The 19446-nt window shown below is 37.9% G+C and overlaps 1 protein-coding gene across 5 annotated transcripts in view; it reads left to right on the top strand.

Moving 5' to 3' along the window:
• VTI1A (vesicle transport through interaction with t-SNAREs 1A) overlaps positions 1–19446 on the top strand; it is a 365752-nt gene that overhangs the window by 12033 nt on the left and 334273 nt on the right. For all 5 annotated transcript variants that reach the window (XM_060099530.1, XM_060099512.1, XM_060099547.1 and 2 more), the window contains exon 3: positions 1890–2000. In XM_060099530.1, the coding sequence (XP_059955513.1) occupies positions 1890–2000 (111 nt within the window). The remainder of the gene's footprint in view (positions 1–1889; positions 2001–19446) is intronic.

Raw genomic sequence — 19446 nt, 5'->3', positions numbered from 1 at the left:
TATGGTCATCTCCATTGGTTACTAACATAAGGAGTTTTGTCTTAGATATGTTTCTATTTGTTTACAACGATCAGGAGATGATTTACTTAATTCTGATGACATCCTTATTATTATATACTGTCCTTTTGATGAGGATGCTGTGAGAAGAACTTCATTATGATTTTACTTATTAGGATGAGTTGTATTTCTGCTGAACAGGTTGCATTAATCTCTTGGACACTGCATGTCTCATAATTACTGTGTCTTCCACTTGACATTGGTCACACGAATGTTGTGACAACATGAAACTAGTGCATATTAGCCTTATTTCTGGTTTCATTTAAAGTGTTTGTTGTGTGTTTCCTTTTTTTCTTTCTTACCTACTTTTGGTTAGTTTTAAGTGTCCTTGTAAAATGCCTGAAACAAAAGTGTAGTTAACGCCCGGATTTTCTCTTCCATGTACTTTTGCAGTTATTTGTCTGGATGATCCTGCTCAACCTTATTAGAACTAAGTACATAATGATGATTTCAGAGAAGTGCTCTAAATAATTGCCTTGCTGAGTAACTAATTTATTGGTGCTTCACATTTATGTTGAGACATGTCAATAATTTAAATGCTTACTGCATAAATCAAGGGTAATTAAAACAATCTTTTTTTTTTTAATAAAAATCAAGGCCTGTGAATTGAAACATGGTGTTTTGGTTTATCTGAGTTCTACTGTTGTTACTCAGACTCTAACACTGGACAAGTAAGAGTTTTATTAGTGCCAAGTGTATAGTGTTCATGGAAATAATTAATTAAGATTATTTGCTTTAAAAGGCAAAATATCTGACAACATTTTTGGATGTGAGTTTATTAGACATGGCCTGAGCCAATTTGTAGTTGTTGGTTTTTATTTTTTAATGCCAAATATAAATAAACTACAGCTGATACCTTGTATCATGCTTGCTGTATTTCTTCTTCATCATCAGTAATCATCACTCCTATTATTCACATTAATCTAGTGTTTACCAAGTAAGACACTGTCTTAAGCACATTATAGGAATTACCCTGTTTAATCTTTATAACTGCCCTACAAAAGACGTACTGTTTTTAGAAATGGAAAGAGTAAGACCCAGAGAAGTTAAGAAGCCTGTCCAAGGTTGCATGACTAGTAAGCAGTGTAGCCTACAATGTGAACTGTGAACGCAGGCGTCTGACTTGAAAGCCTGTGTTCTTAACCATCATACTATTTCTGTATTGCCTCCCGTTAAATGCTCATGTGTTGTATGCAAAGTGTTATATCATGATAGGTTGTTATAAAGTGCCCTGCTCTGATTTCAGTGAGCTTTGTGTAATTTTATGTTACTGTGTCCATTTAACTCCATATCAACATGGTTAAAAAGTATAAGACTAGAGTTTAAGATCCCATATTGGTTGCCATGGGATTTTCCTAATCAGAAAAGACTTTCCAGGAGAATTTTCACCAAATGACTAAGACTGGGCTGACATTTCATAGAATAATTGTAGAAATAACGGTTTGGTTTATCTTGGCGTAGTTCTGGTGGTTTGGGGTCAGAAGACCAGACCCGGTTGGGTGGAATGATAGGATACTCCACGGATAGTCAGGTCATTATCATTGAGGAGGTTTGGCTTAATGCACATAGTTTTACAAAATGCTTGACAAAGTAAACACTTCGGCACTCTATATGTCCCTTGGCAAGCACTCAGTACCTATTCGTTGACCTTAACAAACATGGAGCACAAAAATAGTCCCAGTGTTCAATTGACCACAGGCAGTTAGCTCCCTGGGTCTGGTTCCTCAAGTTGTCAACTGAGGAATTGGAATTAAATCCTTTCAGCTCGAAATGTCTAGTCACATGAAGAGTAAGCATATGGTTTAAGTCATGTTTTTCTCTCACCCTTCCAGTTGGAACAGATGGATTTGGAAGTCCGAGAGATACCACCCCAAAGTCGAGGAATGTACAGCAACAGGATGAGAAGCTACAAGCAAGAAATGGGAAAACTTGAGACAGATTTTGTGAGTCAGATTGCACCCTTTGTTGTACTTACTGGTCTTCACACTGGTTTTCATGTCGTTTTTATTGTTGCCCCCACACGCCTCAGTCAGCATTAAGTGCATCGTCTTTGGGATCTTGTGCCAAAGACTTGGGGATCTAAAAATGCTTGTAGAGCTGGCCAGTGATGGACTTGAAGGTATGTTGGATTCCTGACTCACAAAATAGATCCAAATCATGTGGTTTTTTTGAATTTAGATAGTATTTATTGGTATTTAGCATTTATTAGAATTTTGAAATCCAATTTGGGGCCTTTTCAGAGTTTGCAGCCTTTAAACTGCAGTGTTCATGGATGGACTTCAGGGGCTCGTGAATGTCCTGAAATTATATCAGTATTTTTAGATGTGTGTTTCTATGTGTATTTTTTTCTGGGATAGGCTTCATAGCCTTTATTATTAGAGTCTTAAAAAGATACATTATACCCCTTCCCCCCCAAAAGACAGAAGGAACTCAATTAATAATTTATATAAGGGATCCTTTGTGTTGATTGTCTCATGAGAATATTTAGCTTTCTCTTCCTGTATCTCTGAGTTTCAACTCCACCCACCTTATAGCAAATTTAAGAATATAAATTTAAAGATATTGATGTTAAAATTGTTAGTAATTAGAAAGTAACAGGAGTAGAAAAGATACAGGTGAGCAATTCCACTTCTGGGTATATACCCAAGAGAATTGAAAGCAGGATCTTGAAGAGATATGTATACACCCTTGATCATAGCAGCATTGTTCACAGTACCAAAAAATGGAAGCAACCCAAGTGTCCATCGACAGATGAATGGATAAACAAAATGTGGTGTGTGCCTACAATGGAATATTACACAGACTTAAAAATGCAGGAAATTCTGACATACGTTTTGATATGGATGAACCTTGAGAACATTATGCTAAGTGAAATAAGCCAGTCACAAAAGACAAATACTGTGTTTCCATTTATTTGAGGTACCTAAAGTAGTGTTTGTAGAAAGTAGATGGGTGGTTGCCAAGGGCTGAGGGAGGGGCACATGGGCAGCTACTGTTTAATGGGTATAGAGTTTCAGTTTTGCAAGATAAAAAGTTGTAGCGATTGGTTGCTCAACAATGTGAATATATTTAACCCTACTGAACTACACGCTTAAAATTGGTTAAGATGGTAAATTTTATATTAAGTATATTTTGCCACAATTAAAAATTTAAATTAAAAAAAAATGTAAATAAGGAAAGATCTGAGCTTTACCTGTGAGTGACAGGAGTCAGATGTTGGCATGTAAGTGAACTATTATTTCTGACCCTGGGGTCCAAATTCATAAAGAAAGTGAAGAATTTATAAGGATCATTCTGCCTCTGTTCCTTCCTTAGGTGTTTTACTTTTGGAGGCTATATCTGCTAGACTACAGTGTACCCTTCCACTATAAGGCCAGTGGTACTGAATCTAGTAGAAATTCCACCTAGAGTCTGGAAATAGGGTGATTTACAGTTTTGCATGTTTATTTTATATTATAATGGATATTTTCCTGAGAAGCTGAGATGGGCTATGTCAGTGACTCTGATGCAATTGCCATTTAAGTTGTGCACCTATTAATTAAAAATTAAAATTGGAATCCACGATAGGCCTAAATTCAGAAAAGAAATGTAACTGCCTTGCTTCTGTGCTCTGTACTAGATAAAACCTTCTCTAACCACTTTGTGAAAGGCAGGTTCTCTCAGCAAGAATGTGAGATATGGTGAGAAAATTGGATTGATTTAAGAATTTGACAACTCAAAATTGTACTTAGACAGTTCTAATTAAAGTTAATGTTTTAATATAAATGATGAAAGTAAAATATTTATAAGGATTATTTTAGTTTGCTTACCTCATCTTCATGAAACGCTTTCCCAAAGATTTTTCTCTTGATTTCTAAAACAACTAAGCATGTTAGTCTGCTAGGGCTGCCATAACAAAGTACCACAGACTGGACAGCTTAAACAACAAAAATTTGTCTTGTTGAAGTTCTGGAGGCTGGAAGTCTGAGATCAAAGTGTTGGCAGGGTTTGTTTCTTGTGGGGCCTCTCTCTGTGGCTTGTAGATGGCCATCTTCTCCCTGTATCTTCACATACAAACACAGTCTGCATGTGTTGATGTTCTAATTTCTTCTTATTATACAGAAACCAGTCATATTGAATTAAGGCTCACCCTAATGACTTTATTTTAATTCATTTAACTCTTTAAAGACCCCATCTCCGGGCTTCCCTGGTGGCGCAGTGGTTGGGGGTCTGCCTGCCGATGCAGGGGACACGGGTTCGTGCCCCAGTCCGGGAGGATCCCACATGCCACGGAGCGGCTGGGCCTGTGGGCCATGGCCGCTGAGCCTGCGCGTCCGGAGCCTGTGCTCCACAACGGGAGAGGCCACAACAGTGAGAGGCTCGCGTACCGCAAAAATAAAAAAAGAATTACATTCCTGAAGAATAGAGTCCTTTAGGTATCACGTATTTGGATAAGCATTTCTCAGATATATTTTCTATTATAAAGAAAAATGGAAACAGCAGCTAGGAGCTAAACATTTAGTCTCCAGGCTATCATTAAAAAATTCATGTGTTCATCTGTCTATTTGCTGCCGCAGCTCTCTTCTGCTATGTCAGGAAACGTCCTTCACCACCACCACCACCACCTTCTGTTGTACGGGACTCACAGTTTATAAAGTGCTTTAACACGCATTATTCATTTCACTGTAGGAAGGGTGGACAGAGCAGGTGCGGATTACTATCCCCATTTTACATGTGGTAGAACCAAGAGGTCCAGCTTGATTATGGATTTCATTCAACAAGTCCTTCTTGAGCCCTATAGTGTATCAGGCAGCGTCCTAGGTGCTGGAAAAGAGCCGTGACTAAGAGAGAAAGTTCTTGCTCTCGTGAAATTTATATTCTAATGGGGAAGACAAGAAACAAGTGAATACATCTATCTTTATTTCAGGTAGTGATAAATGCTATAAAGAAGATGAGTAAATGGACCGACAGTGACCAGCAGGATGGTGTGACTGTTTGCTAGGGTGTTCTCTGTGCCCATTTTGCTAGGGTGTTTGTTCTCTGTGCCCAAGTGGGAGAGAAGGGTGCCTGTGGTTACAGAAGTGGGGGCAGAGGAAAGACCTCTAAGGGAATTGCAGGCCTGGTGAAGACCTTGGCCTCTGCTCTCGCTTGATGAGAAGCAGTTGTAGGGCGTGGAGCAGTGAGTGGTCCTTCGCCTCCTGTTTCGCAGCTTTGTCCACTTTACCTTACCTTATCATGTGAGGCATTTGAATAGAATGTAGGAAATATTTATGTAATTCTGTTTTGATTCTTATTGTCTTTTTATATTTAATTTTGTCTTTTAATGGAATGAAGAATATCTTCTTAAAGACATTTGATAATTTCTTATAGTCATATACCATACCTCAAAGTATTGAATCCCAGGAAAAAATAGTAGAGATTGGTCCTTCAATCTTCAGTTGGTCCTTCAATTGCAATGTTTATTGCAAATGAAGACGTTCTCTTATTCCCCTTGTAATATCAAGGCTTTGGGGGAACATCTATGCCAATGGGGAAAGGTAGAGGACAACTCAGTACTTTTTTCTTCAACCCCATTGTCTGCTTGCTTTCTCTTCTTCCTCCTCCTCTGCCTGTCCCTCAGATGCCTGGTTTCTTCGGACATCTTCTCCACTTACCCCACTGTCTTACTCCTTGTGTTATCATCTGCTCCTGCGGCTTCAATACCACAGCTATAATTCTCTTGGATTTCTCAGTCAGAACTCCCTACAGCTCTAAATTCATATTTCTTACTACTTACTGGGCACTGCTACCCCAGAGTCCTTTAAACACAAACACTTAAATTTGACAAGTACTAGTCACTTCAGAGTGATGTTTTAATTTTTCCCTCTTCATCCTCTTGTGCATCCAGTTGGTCACTGAGAGTTAACAATCCTGTCACTTAAATAGCTCCTGCTTTCATCTCCACTACTGGAAGCCTTCATGTTTCTCAGTCTGGATGATTGTAGTAGCCTTGCCTCCTTCCATTCTTCTCCCAGTCTAAACCACCCTCCACTCCAGTCTGGAAATATGTTTCTAGCACACTGATCTGAATAGGTCACACTGTTCCACAGAATCCTACAGAGTTCTCATTGCCTGCTGAATTGTTAAAAGCCTAAAATTTGTTGGTTTCCTTTGGAGTAGTGCATCTCAATCTTTTTTTCATTAGCACTCCACTAAGGAACTTTTTTAGACTTTTTTCTTCCTAATTGCTCCTCTCTTCCCCAGGAAATTTTAGTACCATAAATATACTGTGTGTCTGTACATCTGTTCATGTTCTGTGGCCCTTTGGAGGGCCATGCATCTTGGTAATATTTAAGATTCTTCATCCTCCCAAGAACCAGTTCTTGCCTCTGGGCATAATGTCACCTCTGTTGACAGTGCCTGTTTTAGAGAATGTTGGCCTTTATTTGGACAAGCAGATAATTTACTAACAGATCCTTTCAAGGCTTGTTGTTAACTTTGTTAGGACATGTCTAGAGTAGCCTGACTTTTGAGGTTTGTCTTTCTTGGATTGCATTTGAATGACTGGAATGTTCAGTGAATATTCCACCCTCTGTTTGGTCAGAATTGTATCTCCCTGCTTTCAGTGACCTCCAGAATCTCCATTCCACCCGTGGCTCCCCAATACATGTCCTCTGTTACACCTCTTACCTCTACATACGCAAGTTCATTTTCAGCCAAAGACTTAACAGGACCCCTTTATAGATTTCTGGAGCTCCTTCTCTCCATTACTCTGCTAAGTTTCATCCATCTCGGCAGTTCCCACCACATGTATCTACCTCCTAAGCTTAGAGACATGTTAGGCTCCATTTGGGCTCCACTCCCCCACCCACCCCGTGCTGGAATCTGATCAGTGCCTACGGGCTGAGAGCCCTGGTGATTGTAGGGTTCATTTCAAGTGTTCTCTCCTCACAGGATTTCAGTCCTACACTGCCTGTTGTTTTTTAAAACGATTGCTTCACACATTTTGTCCATTGTTACAGTTGTTTAGAGAGGGAGGGTTGGTCCTGTATCAATTACTCTGTCATTACTGGCATGAAAGTTCAGTAGAGTTTAATGTTTATTAATCCTTAGTGAATAATTGTGTACATCTGAGAATGAAAAAAGAATAATAGTCTGCTCTTTACAATGACCTATCATAGAATTTAATCTGTAGCTGACTAAATACATACTTAAAAGATTTTAAAATATGGGTTATAATTTACAGTCATAGTTGTGGGAAGGTAAGGGAAATCAGCAGTCATCTCTATGTTCCCTTTCACACTGTTGCTACCCCTGATGATTCTGTTCACTTGCCTAATTCCATTTTTCTTGATTTTTTGCCTCTTATAGCCTCATATTGTTCATTTTGGATTCTGACAGTCTCAGAGTAATAGGAATATTAGGTCCAGAGAAGTTCAAATCCAATCACATTTTTGAGATGAGGAAATGGAGGAACAGGGGGACCAAATGTCTTACCTTAAAGTCACACTGCTGTTTAGAGCCAGGACCAGAATCAAATAACTTAAACACACATTCTGATGTTCTCTCCATGATCCTTTGCAACTCCCTACCCTCAACTTCACATTTTCATAAAAATCAATTTAATAGCTTCTTTGTATGTTTGAAAACAATGTAAAAATCAGAATTCATGTATTTAAGCCATTCTTGTAATTTCTTCCTTCAGTATTGGTATGAGGTTAGCTAGGGCATGGTCATGTCCAGGAAAATGAACCAGCTAAAAGGAGGAAAAATGTAGTTGAGGATTTTTTCAAGTTTAAGATTATTGTTTGCTTCTTAAGAAAATAAAATCAAGCAAACAAAAAACCCCTAAACTTGTACAAACAACAACAAAAAGCAAACGTTGTATAAAGTATTTGACCAAGTCTCAGTAAGTAGAAAAAGAAAGGGACAAATAAGTGATGTACCAGGATAAGATTCCCTAAGTCATGAGGACGTGGTGTGTTGAATGATGAATGTCTTTTGCATCTGATGTTGTAATACTATGATGCTTGCGCCATCTGGTGGCTGATTTGTATAGTTGCATATTTCTTTTTCTTTTCTTCTTTTTTTTTTTTTTTTGTAACAAAGCTGAACTTCCTTTAAGATGTATACACAGACTACAGGATTTAGGGTGGAGGATTAGCAGTAGAGCTTTTTAGCCCCAGTCTCAAGTTCACTTCTATCCCAGGTCAGTGGTGCCCGAATGCTGTCCTTTTCCTGTTTGGCAGGCTATGTGATGTGATTGTTAGACGAGCTCCTAGTGCAGAGCTGTCTACATCAGAGAATGGCACTTCTATTGACAGTCTCAGCAGTGAGGCTGAATGGTCCTGGAAACCCAACTTCCTGCGGACTATCGGAGTTGGTCCCTTAGGTCAGGGTTCAAAGGATGTTGTGGAACAGCTTGAAGCTTTCACTGCTACTACCTACACTTGCTCTTTTAACAGGTGAATGGACAACTTGAGTATCTGAGTTTATGACTGAAGCCAGTAGCTGTATTCTATTTTATTAAGTCTAAGATAGACTAAAGAAGTATAAATGAGAGCAATGAACCCTTTTAAATTATGACTTTTGTTGAAAGGTCAAAAACTTGATGCTTCTGTTTATCTTTCCTGTTCTTGTGACTTCCTGAGATATTTTACTTCTGTTCTGTGGAAGCTGTAGAAAACCATGGAAGCGTGTTTTAGAAATTTGGATCATGTCAGTGGTAATATGTTGTAATTATGACATCAGCTGTCCCTCTTGCAGGAGCATAAGTACATTCTAGAAAGAAATAGGAAAGCCAGACTGGACAGAATCATTCCAGCAAAATCTTCCTCCACTATGTGCACGTAATAAATATGATTTCCATTAAAAAATTACATTTGTTGTTGGATTCTCTATAAAAATAATACCTGCTCACTATAGAATATTCTGGAAATAAATAAGAGTAGAAAGAAGAAAGAAAATCACCTTAGCCCTATTACCTCAAAGGATTCGTATTTTACATTTTTATTTATTTCCTTCTAATCTTCCCTTCCCCTCTCTTTTGTATAATTTGTTGTTTTATTTTGCATAATAATGGTGCTACTCGAGCCACATTTACAAGGTTCTAACATTGGTGCTTTCCATTTCTATAAATTCTTAATCATTTTAATGGGTGCATAATAATATTTCAATCAGTGATATTAGTTCATCTTTTGTTGAATCCTAATGTATTTCCATTTATCCCCTCCATAATTTATTGTGCTGCAATGAACATATTAGAACAGGATTATTTCATCAGGGTCATTTCTCAGAAGGCAGATTATCACGTCAAAGGTTATCAACAATATTATAGCTCTAATTAAAATATTCCTTGGAAATATGTTTTTACTGTGATTTATGAGATCATTTTTGTTGTTCTTTCTATGATCTTCTCTGTATCAAAATGTTAAATAAGGGCCTCCCTGGTGGCGCAAGTGGTTGAGAGTCCGCCTGCCGATGCGGGGGATACGGGTTCGTGCCCCGGTCTGGGAGGATCCCATATGCCGCGGAGCGGCTGGGCCCGTGAGCCATGGCCGCTGAGCCTGCGCGTCCGGAGCCTGTGCTCCGCAACGGGGGAGGCCACAACAGTGAGAGGCCCGCATACCGCAAAAAAAAAAAAAAAATTAAAAAAAAAAAAATGTTAAATAAGAGCTAAAAATCATAGGCAGACCAGAGGTAAGTACTTTATGTACATCACTCTTTTAACCCATAATTATATGAAAAAGATATGTCATGATCTGTCATTATGGGGATTTCACAATTCTAGAATTAAATACAACTGAGATTTCTTTTTCTAAGATACTTTTCCATGGAAGATATATTCATGTTGGTAAGGCTAGTAGATATGCATGGCTCTCATATCTGGTCTAAAACTGATCTCATTTTACATTTTCAAAATTTCGTAATTAGAAACTGAAGAATATTTTAGTTATCTGGATATGACCATGACCCCTTTAAGGGAGAAAGTAATACTGTACGTGTACATACATGATTTTACTTGTTTGCAGTTATTTTCTGAGGATGTTGTTTCCTAAGGCCTTGATAGGTGAAATTGTTAGAAAATCATCATGCAGTTGGCCTTCTTTGTTTGTAGGATTCTCATTCCAGGCTTTGACCTTGGTAAATCTTCTACTCACAGAGCCCAGTAATTTCAAAGCCTGACACAGGAAATGGATTCAAAAGTCTGTTTTCAGCTGTAGTGATGCCTTCTGGGGCTGATCTGTGTTTGCATGTCACCCTGGTCTCCTAATTCGGGATGCTGTTAAAGGTTCATGTTCTTGACCTTTCTCCCCACCGTGTATTCTTGAATGGAACAGTAGTATGTATTAAATATTTTATCATTGGTCTTATGTACTGAATTTGATGTTGGCCTTAATAGATTTTCTTCCCTTTGGAAACTCTGACACTTTTTTCCAAAGTGACTGCTTTTATGATGACTGCTTTGGGCTTCAGACCATTGTCTTTACCTCCTGTAGAGCTTTGTGACCTGCAAAAATAACTTTCATGTCCACTGTAGTTACTGGCAAAGTTGAAGTATATACTGGTATGGATATATCTCTGTGTGTGCACTCACACATTCTTGTTTGTGTACATTTTTTTTAATTGGTGTCAGATTCCTGATAAGATATTACAATTTTATTGGAAGATTTTTTTCTATCTATTGATACTTACTAATTTTTTTTAATCATTGGAATTAAAGTTTTAGTGTCATTTTATGGTAGAAGGAGCAAATTTTTGTTATGACTTTATGTTATTTCTATGGTTTGAATTTTCTAAGCAGATGAAGTGTATGTTTTCTAGAAACGGTGCTAAATTGCTTTAAAACAAACAAACAAAAAAGAATTATAAAGCTTATTGGTTTTAATGTAGTTGTGTCTGCTTATAATCCTTCTTAAATGACTTAACAAATTATTATCGACTTTTCTGTTGTTTGTTTGTTTTGCCTAGCCACTTTGATCTTACCTAGGAAATAAAGAGGAAAGATAAAAACAGGTAAGATTTTTGAAAGATTTAACCATAAACTGGTGATAAATTTGGCTTCATTGTTAGTCACTAGATGGCACTGTTTATTTGCAGAGTGCCATTTTTTAAAAAAAGAACTGGTAGTAACTGAAATTACTGCTTCATGAATAAAATATTTCTGATGGGATTTGCATTTCTATATTGGCTGAAGACACTGTTGAATGTTTTATTAACCAGCCCAATGCAACTGTCAGCCTATTAAAGAGATCCAGTGGTCCCTGTTTAGATAAATAAACTAAATAAATCCAATTCGTCAAATTGTGTTCTTGGCTGTTTATTTTCCATTCTTTTGATGTACAGTTTATTTTAAGTTAAAGCCACATTGGTTTAAAAATTAACGGGAAAATGTTATTTGGTGTTTGGAACATGAAGAAACTAATTGCCATAGTCAAAAAGCCAACTCTGTTTTAATGTTAAATTGTTTGCTCATAAATAGGAAACTTTTTACTGGTTGCTTGTAAACTGTCCCACGCTGAAAAATAGTCTGATATTCTGCAAATACATGGTCAGAGACTGTTACCAAGATTTGCGGCACCCCTGTTGAATTTCCCTGGGAAAAGTACTATGTAGTTTAAAAGATAAGCCTTTTACTTGTTTTTTTTTTTGCCTTCGGGCCATGCTCTTTTTTCACGTAGGGTATACTAGTCCTTGGAAAGAAAAGTAGCTAATTGATTTTTAAATAAAATGTCTTTTATCAAAGCACTTGCCAGGCACTCTCCTGGTAAATGCCAAACTTTAAAGTGGGTGACAGTGATGCTGTGATGTTGCTAGGGCAACCAAAGGCCTCAAGACCGTAGCACAGATGCCTGCACGTTCACTGCCCTCTTAAAGCTTATGTTCTAGGAATCTTGAAACTCAAAATTGAACTATTTAATACCACTGACTTAGCTAGAGATTTCATACTTAGGCCCTAGGGTTAAAACATTTTAGAATAAAGCATGTCAGTTTTGTGCTTTGCTTTGCTGAAGTAAGTGAGCAACTGGGAGTGACACATCCTGGTTCTGACTTTGCTTCTCGTTTCTTCCTTTCATGAATCTTCCATTGCTCTTTATGCCATTCTTACTGTCTTTTATCCAGTTCCACATTTGTGAGGTTCAGAACAAAACTTAAAACGGATTAGGCACTTCTGACTTAGCTCATAGCTTTTAGGAGCATTGAGCTGCTTGTGATGAAGACGGAGCCCAATCTGGTCTCTAGGGTGAAGGTTTTTCAGCTGTGTAGTAGTGGTTGAAGAGTTTTGCTGTGTCAACTAGTTTAAGCTTTCCTGTACAAGAAGTTAAAATGGGGCTAGAAGAGATTTTGCCGGAGGCTTTTCTCTGGATTTCAGGTCCTTGGAAACCTACCAGGACATGGGACCATGCACACAGATAGTCTCTTTCTGGCTTGTTTTGTTTAACTTTCTGTCCTTTAGTTCTCCCAAATGGAAAATTCATATTTAAGAACAAAACCAAGAACATATGTGGAGTCAAATTCGTCTTCTGGCTTTTCTTTTAAGAAGTTCATCAGATCATGGATTAAAAGCCTTTGCTAGAAATGCCTCTGAAATGCTTAAGTGTGGTCACATTGGGAAACATCAAGAAATGGGACTTCATCCTCATTACACTTTATTGGTTCTTGAGGCGCCTCGTGCCTTTGCAAATTCACAAAAGCTTCTGTAGGTCAAGCTCCATCACGGAAGATTCTGAGGAAATTTACAAATTTTCTCCATTTGGTTCTGTTAAGTATTGTTTAAAACAAGTTATCACTGTCTTGGACTTGGAAATCTACTGTGAAAATGGTAATTTCTGTTATTGGTTATAAAGAATTTGACTTGTAATTGCATTCTTAAAATGGAGAAAGTCTTAGATTTTATGGTTTGGAAAGTCACACTGCATGGTATTGGTCTTGGTGTGAAATGTTTTCTTTTTTTTTTCTTTTTTTTTTGTGGTATGCGGGCCTCTCACTGTTGTGGCCTCTCCCGTTGTGGAGCACAGGCTCCAGATGCGCAGGCTCAGCGGCCATGGCTCACGGGCCTAGCTGCTCCGCGGCACGTGGGATCTTCCCAGACCGGGGCATGAACCCGTGTCCCCTGCATCGGCAGGCGGACTCTCAACCACTGCGCCACCAGGGAAGCCCCGGTGTGAAATATTTAATTGCAGAAATGAAATGAGTTTCTTAAAGAGTGTATTCTGTACTTTAAAACAAGGGTGCCCGTTGTTAATCTTGTCTGAGTTTTTTTTTACCTGACATCCTTTGACTTTCCTACTGAAACATTGCAGCTTTGCATATTAAATGACTGACATTTTTTGTTTCATTGCTTTCTTATTTTGATTTTTTATATAAACCTAGTCTACAAATAAATTTCAACTGAAGTAAGGCTAGGGTTGTCTTATTTATGGCGATATGTAATTTTTTTTTTTTTTTTTTTTTTTTGCGGTACGTGGGCCTCCCACTGTTGTGGCCTCTCCTGTTGCGGAGCACAGGTTCCGGAAGCGCAGGCCCAGCGGCCATGGCTCACGGGCCTAGCCACTCTGCGGCATGTGGGATCTTCCCGGACCGGGGCACGAACCCGTGTCCCCTGCATCGGTAGGCGGGCTCTCAACCACTGCGCCACTAGGGAAGTCCGCGATACGTAATTTTTATGGTGAAACTTAGAAAGGAGAAAACAATCTCCATTGTTAGAATCTTGCAGATTTCTTTTTAGCTTCAATGAAGTTTACATTTTTCTACTGTTTTTTAAAGAACGTGGTTCCGCGCTACCCATTTCAAATGCTGTCTGATCCAGGGTCCTTATTTGATGGCTTTATTTACCCTTAAAAAATTATCATACATGTATTATTAGACATTGGTTAGAAATGGTCTATCTCATATTTTTCTAAAATTGTGTGAAGCTAAATTTGGTCATGGACCACTTTGCCAAGAGAGGAAGTGTGCAATAGTGAGAAAAGCCCAAGGAATGTAGACCCAAGACCTCAGATGTGGCATATTCCTTCTGGGCTTCAGTTTCTGCATCTGCAAATTTGGATCGTCTTATCAATTCTGCCTACCTAATGGGGAAATATGAGGGCCAAATAAGATAATAAATGTATAAATACTTTGAGAACTGCACTGATTTATAGTCAGGGGCTTTGCTGTGCACAAGTAGTAATCCTAGAATTAAAGAATTTAGAGGTTAAAGTATCTCCAAGTCAGAATATTCCCTCAATATCCTAAACCTTCCTTCTCAGTGCTTTAAGACCAACTGCAGGAGCTTACACAAAGGATTGAAACATGAAATCTTCTATCTTATTCTCAGATACGACCTTCTACGTTGGATTGCTTTTATATTCTAGCACATTTTATTTTGTAAAAGACGTCTTAGAAATTAATGCAAGCAAGGTTTCTCCTTGACCTTGTGGTAATAGAGTCAGAATTAAACATAGAAGAATTACGATACTCTATATTGTTTTATATCATTTTATTATATGTATCATATTACAAATTAGAATTATATTTGTACTGAGTTTTTCATCTAGAGTTCAAAATACATGTTGAATTATTTACTTTGAGTTTGCTTCCCATCCCTTCCCTAATTTCTAATAACTGACATTTCCCAGAAACTATTAGAAGTCACTGTCTTTGCATTGTTATGTCACTGGCCTAACATACCAGTATTGAGAAGGAGAAGGGGGAAGATTCTGTAGTATCTGTTAAATATTGTTATTACTATCAACAAAGAATTTAGCATACCTAAAGACAACAACCAAATAGCTTTATTATTTAAAAGTTTCAAATATTGTCATACACTGAGAATTTGGTTTATAATATGCCCCAAATATACAAGGCAGTGTAATACACAGCTAGAAATAATATGGTGGAAGCTGAAATGATTTAAATCAAATTCTCACTAATGAAAACAAATACTATTAAAATTAATTTCAAACTAAAGAACAAACAAGGAAGCTGCGGAAGAGAACTTTCAAGCTGCTGTTCTTTCTATTCACTTCATTCTTTTTAATTTTAGTGGTTTTCAATAGTTTGTTGTTGTTTTGGTATAGATTACTAAAAACAACTTACATATATTTAGTACTTATCATGCATCAAGCATTGTGCAAGAGAGCAAAAGATGAATAAGACATTCTTCAAGGGGCTCATAGTCAATAATTGTCTTACTCAGGTAAGTGAAATGATGGAGATTCTGATGGGAGAGTATGTGAAAGGGCACACTCTCAGGGAGGGACATCCAACCCAGGTGTTTGTGTAGGAATGAAGTGGGGTTGTGAGGGAAGGCACCCAGTAGGAAGGAATACCCACACTGAGACTTGAAGGGTGAGGAGGAATTTGATAGAAGCAGGGTCTCCTCAGGTTGAAAGAATAACATAAACAAAGTGGCGAGCGGAGGAGGGTAATATCGTGGAAGGGAGGAAGGAGAGGCCTAGAGTGTTTGATATCCTCCAGGTTTAACATGTGGGACTAGAGTCTTAGTTCCCCAGCTTTGCTACACGTTAGAATCACCTGGGGGTCTTTAAGAACTCCTGCCGCCTAGCGTCCACTCCCAGACGTTGTGGTTTAATTGGTCTGGGCTGCGAATTGGGCATCAGCCCTTGATGAGCCTGAGAGCTCGGCAAAGCCTTGCCGGTAAAGCCGGTAAAGTTGAGGAGGTTGGCCTTTATCTCCTTTGTGATTAGAAGTGATGGAAAGATTGAAAGATGCTGGGTAATGTGCTTGCTTTATATTTAATGAAGCATTTAAAACAATGAAGCTCTTTCTTTCATTTGAGTTGCAGTGCCGTTTACCTTGCTTTCATTCTTTTTCTCCCAAATCTTCAATGCTATTCTTTTAAATACATTTTTTTTAACTTGGCAAAAGCCAGTATCTTACAGTGACAGTTACCCACATGTCTTTTGCATCAAATGACTTTAGAAATTAATTTCTTTTTGGTTTAAAGTTAGGTACCATGATAGCCATTATTTGGGGGAAACAGGTGCCCTAGCATGAATAATTTTTCTCCCTAGGTGGCAAAACAAATATTTTAAATTCTCACTTGAGCCTAGAAAAAAAAAAAAACCCTCAGCCTTTAATTTCATACTACTAAATAGATTGTGCCTTTGACCTCTACCTGAGGTCAATGTCAATAGAACATCTTCATGTGAATTTTTGGTTTATAAATATGCACTTTGCTTTGGAAACAGGTATATTAATTCCCTTGTAAGAACAGAGATATGATTATAGAAATTATATATATATATATATATTGTTTCTGGGTTTAGTAGAAAAAAACTATGTATATATATATTTTTCCTTCCCCCGTGATGTCTTGCAAGACTGATAGTAACTTAATTTTGTAAAAGAATTGTCAGGAAATTGCTAGTAATCTCTAATCAGAGAAAAAGAAGTATGGATGTGGCAGATAAATAGGATTCTCTTATGGCCAACATCTTCATTGATCTTAGCAGAATTGCTCTTTGCCTCCCCTGTGTCTGTATTTTCTCTTGGCAGTAAGCCGAGTGAATTTGGAATAGAAAGAAAGAGAGAAAATCTACTTCGTTCCAAATGATGATAGCTGTGCATTGGTGTGTGGAAAATAACTTACAACTTGATAGTAGAATTACTAGAGGATTTCTCTTGTTTAGGGAGAAAATTGAAGTTCTTTTTGTGGCCAGGTTGGAGAACTTCTAATTTAATATAACCTATAGTTTATGATATCAATTTAAATCTTATGATCATCATATCAAATGGTATTTTAATTATGAAATAACTTTTAACCTATTTCTGAACTGCAGTCAAAAAGGACTCAGATTAGAAAAAAAATACTATCCTGAACCTTAATTGCTAATTTTTTTTTTGGCCACACTGTGTGGCATGTGGGACCTTAGCTCCCCGAGTAGGGGTTGACCCTGTGCCCCCTGCAATGGAAGCACAGAGTCTTAACCACTGGACTGCCAGGGAAGTCCCTTTAAGTACTACTTTAAAATCTATTCTGTTTCTTAAAGTAAAATAGTTATTTTCTCAGGTTTTCTTTAAACATAGTGAATTGATTGAAGAGTCTTGGTTTATGGTTATATTGTTTTGCTATAGACTCTGCAGTCAGAGAAATTATCATCATGAAAGTATATAATTTCAAGATGTTATCATTATAAGATTCACAAATTTACATCTTTATAGCTAATTATTACCCACTCAGGTAGATTCTAAGGCAATAACGCTTCTATGTGTTTGGAAATACAGATTTGGGGTGAGACTTTTGTCAGTGCATTTTATAGCTGAGAGGGCTTTCTATTTTCCTAGTCTGTTCAGGGACTGTCAAAGTAGCAAAATTATGTTTTCTAATTCAAATGGGATGTGGCCATAGATGGCACTGTGGCTCGCACTGATAAACATATACCATATTGTGGCATTTTCTGAGGGAAATTTCTGAGACCAAAATCATCTACAACAGTCCCTTTGTAATAAAAGTTTACTTTTCACTCTGAAGAGGAATGATTTTAAACCTGGCAGAACTAGAAATACTAACTATATTTTTAACGTTAGTAAATAGATCATGAGCAGCTGTATTTCTTGAGCCCTCAGAAATGTTTTTCAAAATGGGGCCTCTTAATACTATCTCTGCAAAATGTTTTTACATCGGTATAGCGCCTAGAGAATGCCAGTTAAAGTACACCCGTGACTCTCATTCTCATCTCCCAGAAAGCATTATTGAAACCTTGCCGTTAAATCAAGGCATTTTGTCTTTTGAATTCTGTCATGGCTGGGGCTAAACAACTGTCACTGGCAAGTGACAAGAGGCGTAGACAGCAGGGAAAAGGAAAAGAGAGAAAGTAGGAGCAGGGGGAAGTAAAAGTATAAGAGAGAGGGAGGGAAAATACCAGGTATGTACCAGAAGGATGAGGTGCTGGCAGGCAGCAACTGCCTCGGGTGCCAGTTCGTTGAGACTCATGCAGTGATCGGCTTACTCCCGCTATATCCTGATACTTTTAATGTCTTTTTGGAATCTAGGTACTAAGAAATATTTCAGAGTACAAACTGATGTCATTAGGTTCACATTTGCCTAAAGAATTTTTCAGTCCTCCAATTTAAAAAAAAAATCCATAAATATTTACAAATTTTTGTTTTTTTTTTGTTTTGGTTTGGTTTGGGGTTTTTTTTTGCTAATTATTCCTCCCTCAGGTAGATTTTAGGGAAATAAACTTTCCATATGTCTGGAAATAGAGATTTGCATGCAAATCTATCACATGCAAATAGTCAGAAGACTCCACACATGAAGGAATATTAAGTCAATTATATTTTTGTACTCCATGTCATAAACTTGGGGATCTGATGCATTTCTACCTTGATGTTGATATTTTAATAAAGTCAGAATGCTTGCTTTTGGGGGCAGAAAAGATATGATCTTTCTTTTCACTGAATGCTAGTGGTAATGGGTAGTTTTCCTCTTTGGTCTAGAGCAGAGTTTCTCAACCTTGGTACTGTTGAAATTTTGGACTGGATGATTCTTTGTTGGGGGTGGGTGGAAGGTGTCCTGTGCCTTGCAGGGTGTTTAACAACATCTCTGGCCTTTACCCACTAAACGCCAGTGGCCCACTTCCACTCCACCCCAGTCGTGACAATCAAAGAATGTCTCCAGATATTCCAGATGTCCCCACTGAGGCAAAATTATCCCTGATTGAGAACCCCTCAATCTAGAATGATCGCTGATAGGGCTTTTAAAGGGAGAGGGAGAGAGAACTAACTATTGAGGGCCTCTAATAGGTCAGCTACCATGTTGTATATCATTTATTCTTCATAGCCAGTTTATAATTCAGTCATACAAGGTTATGAAAAGCTGACACTTTCCCAAGGTCTCATAATTTGGATCTAGGACTTTGAAATCAAACCTTTCTGACTCTAAAGCTGCTAAATCATACTGCTTTATAGCATTTCCCTTTAAAGAGTCACTGAAGTCTCTGTTAGTTCCAGTGTGTCCAGTCTAAAGCAAACTTGGTTCAATAACTAACCTACATTTATTTCAAATAGGCTGTAAACCAAGAGAAGCAGGTGATGTAGTGGAAAGTACACTGGATTAAGCATCAAACTTCTGGCTTTGGGTGTCAGCCCTGATACTAACCAGCTGAGTGCCACTGGGCAAGTCACTGTGCCCTGGCTTCTTCAACTCTGAAACGTGGGTCAACCTCCACATCGTCTGCGTGAGCTATGTTATTTAACAATTTTGAAAGTGGGAATGCTTGGCATTTTTAGACCAACAAAAGTTTTCACGTTGCTTTAAAACTATTCTATATGCAGTTTAGGACAACAGGTGTACTTTGGAACTTCGGGCTCACTTTACCTGTTAGTCTCATATTGATATGTCTTCCATTTCACCTAGCCCATTATTCATCTCCTTTGTGAAGTCTTTTCTAATTATCTTTCTGTCATGATAGATTTTCTTTA

This window comes from Mesoplodon densirostris, chromosome 1 (assembly GCF_025265405.1).
Source record: "Mesoplodon densirostris isolate mMesDen1 chromosome 1, mMesDen1 primary haplotype, whole genome shotgun sequence".
Lineage (NCBI taxonomy): Eukaryota > Metazoa > Chordata > Mammalia > Artiodactyla > Ziphiidae > Mesoplodon > Mesoplodon densirostris.
Note: the sequence above shows the minus strand (reverse complement) of the source record. Positions and strands in the feature narration are given on the sequence as shown.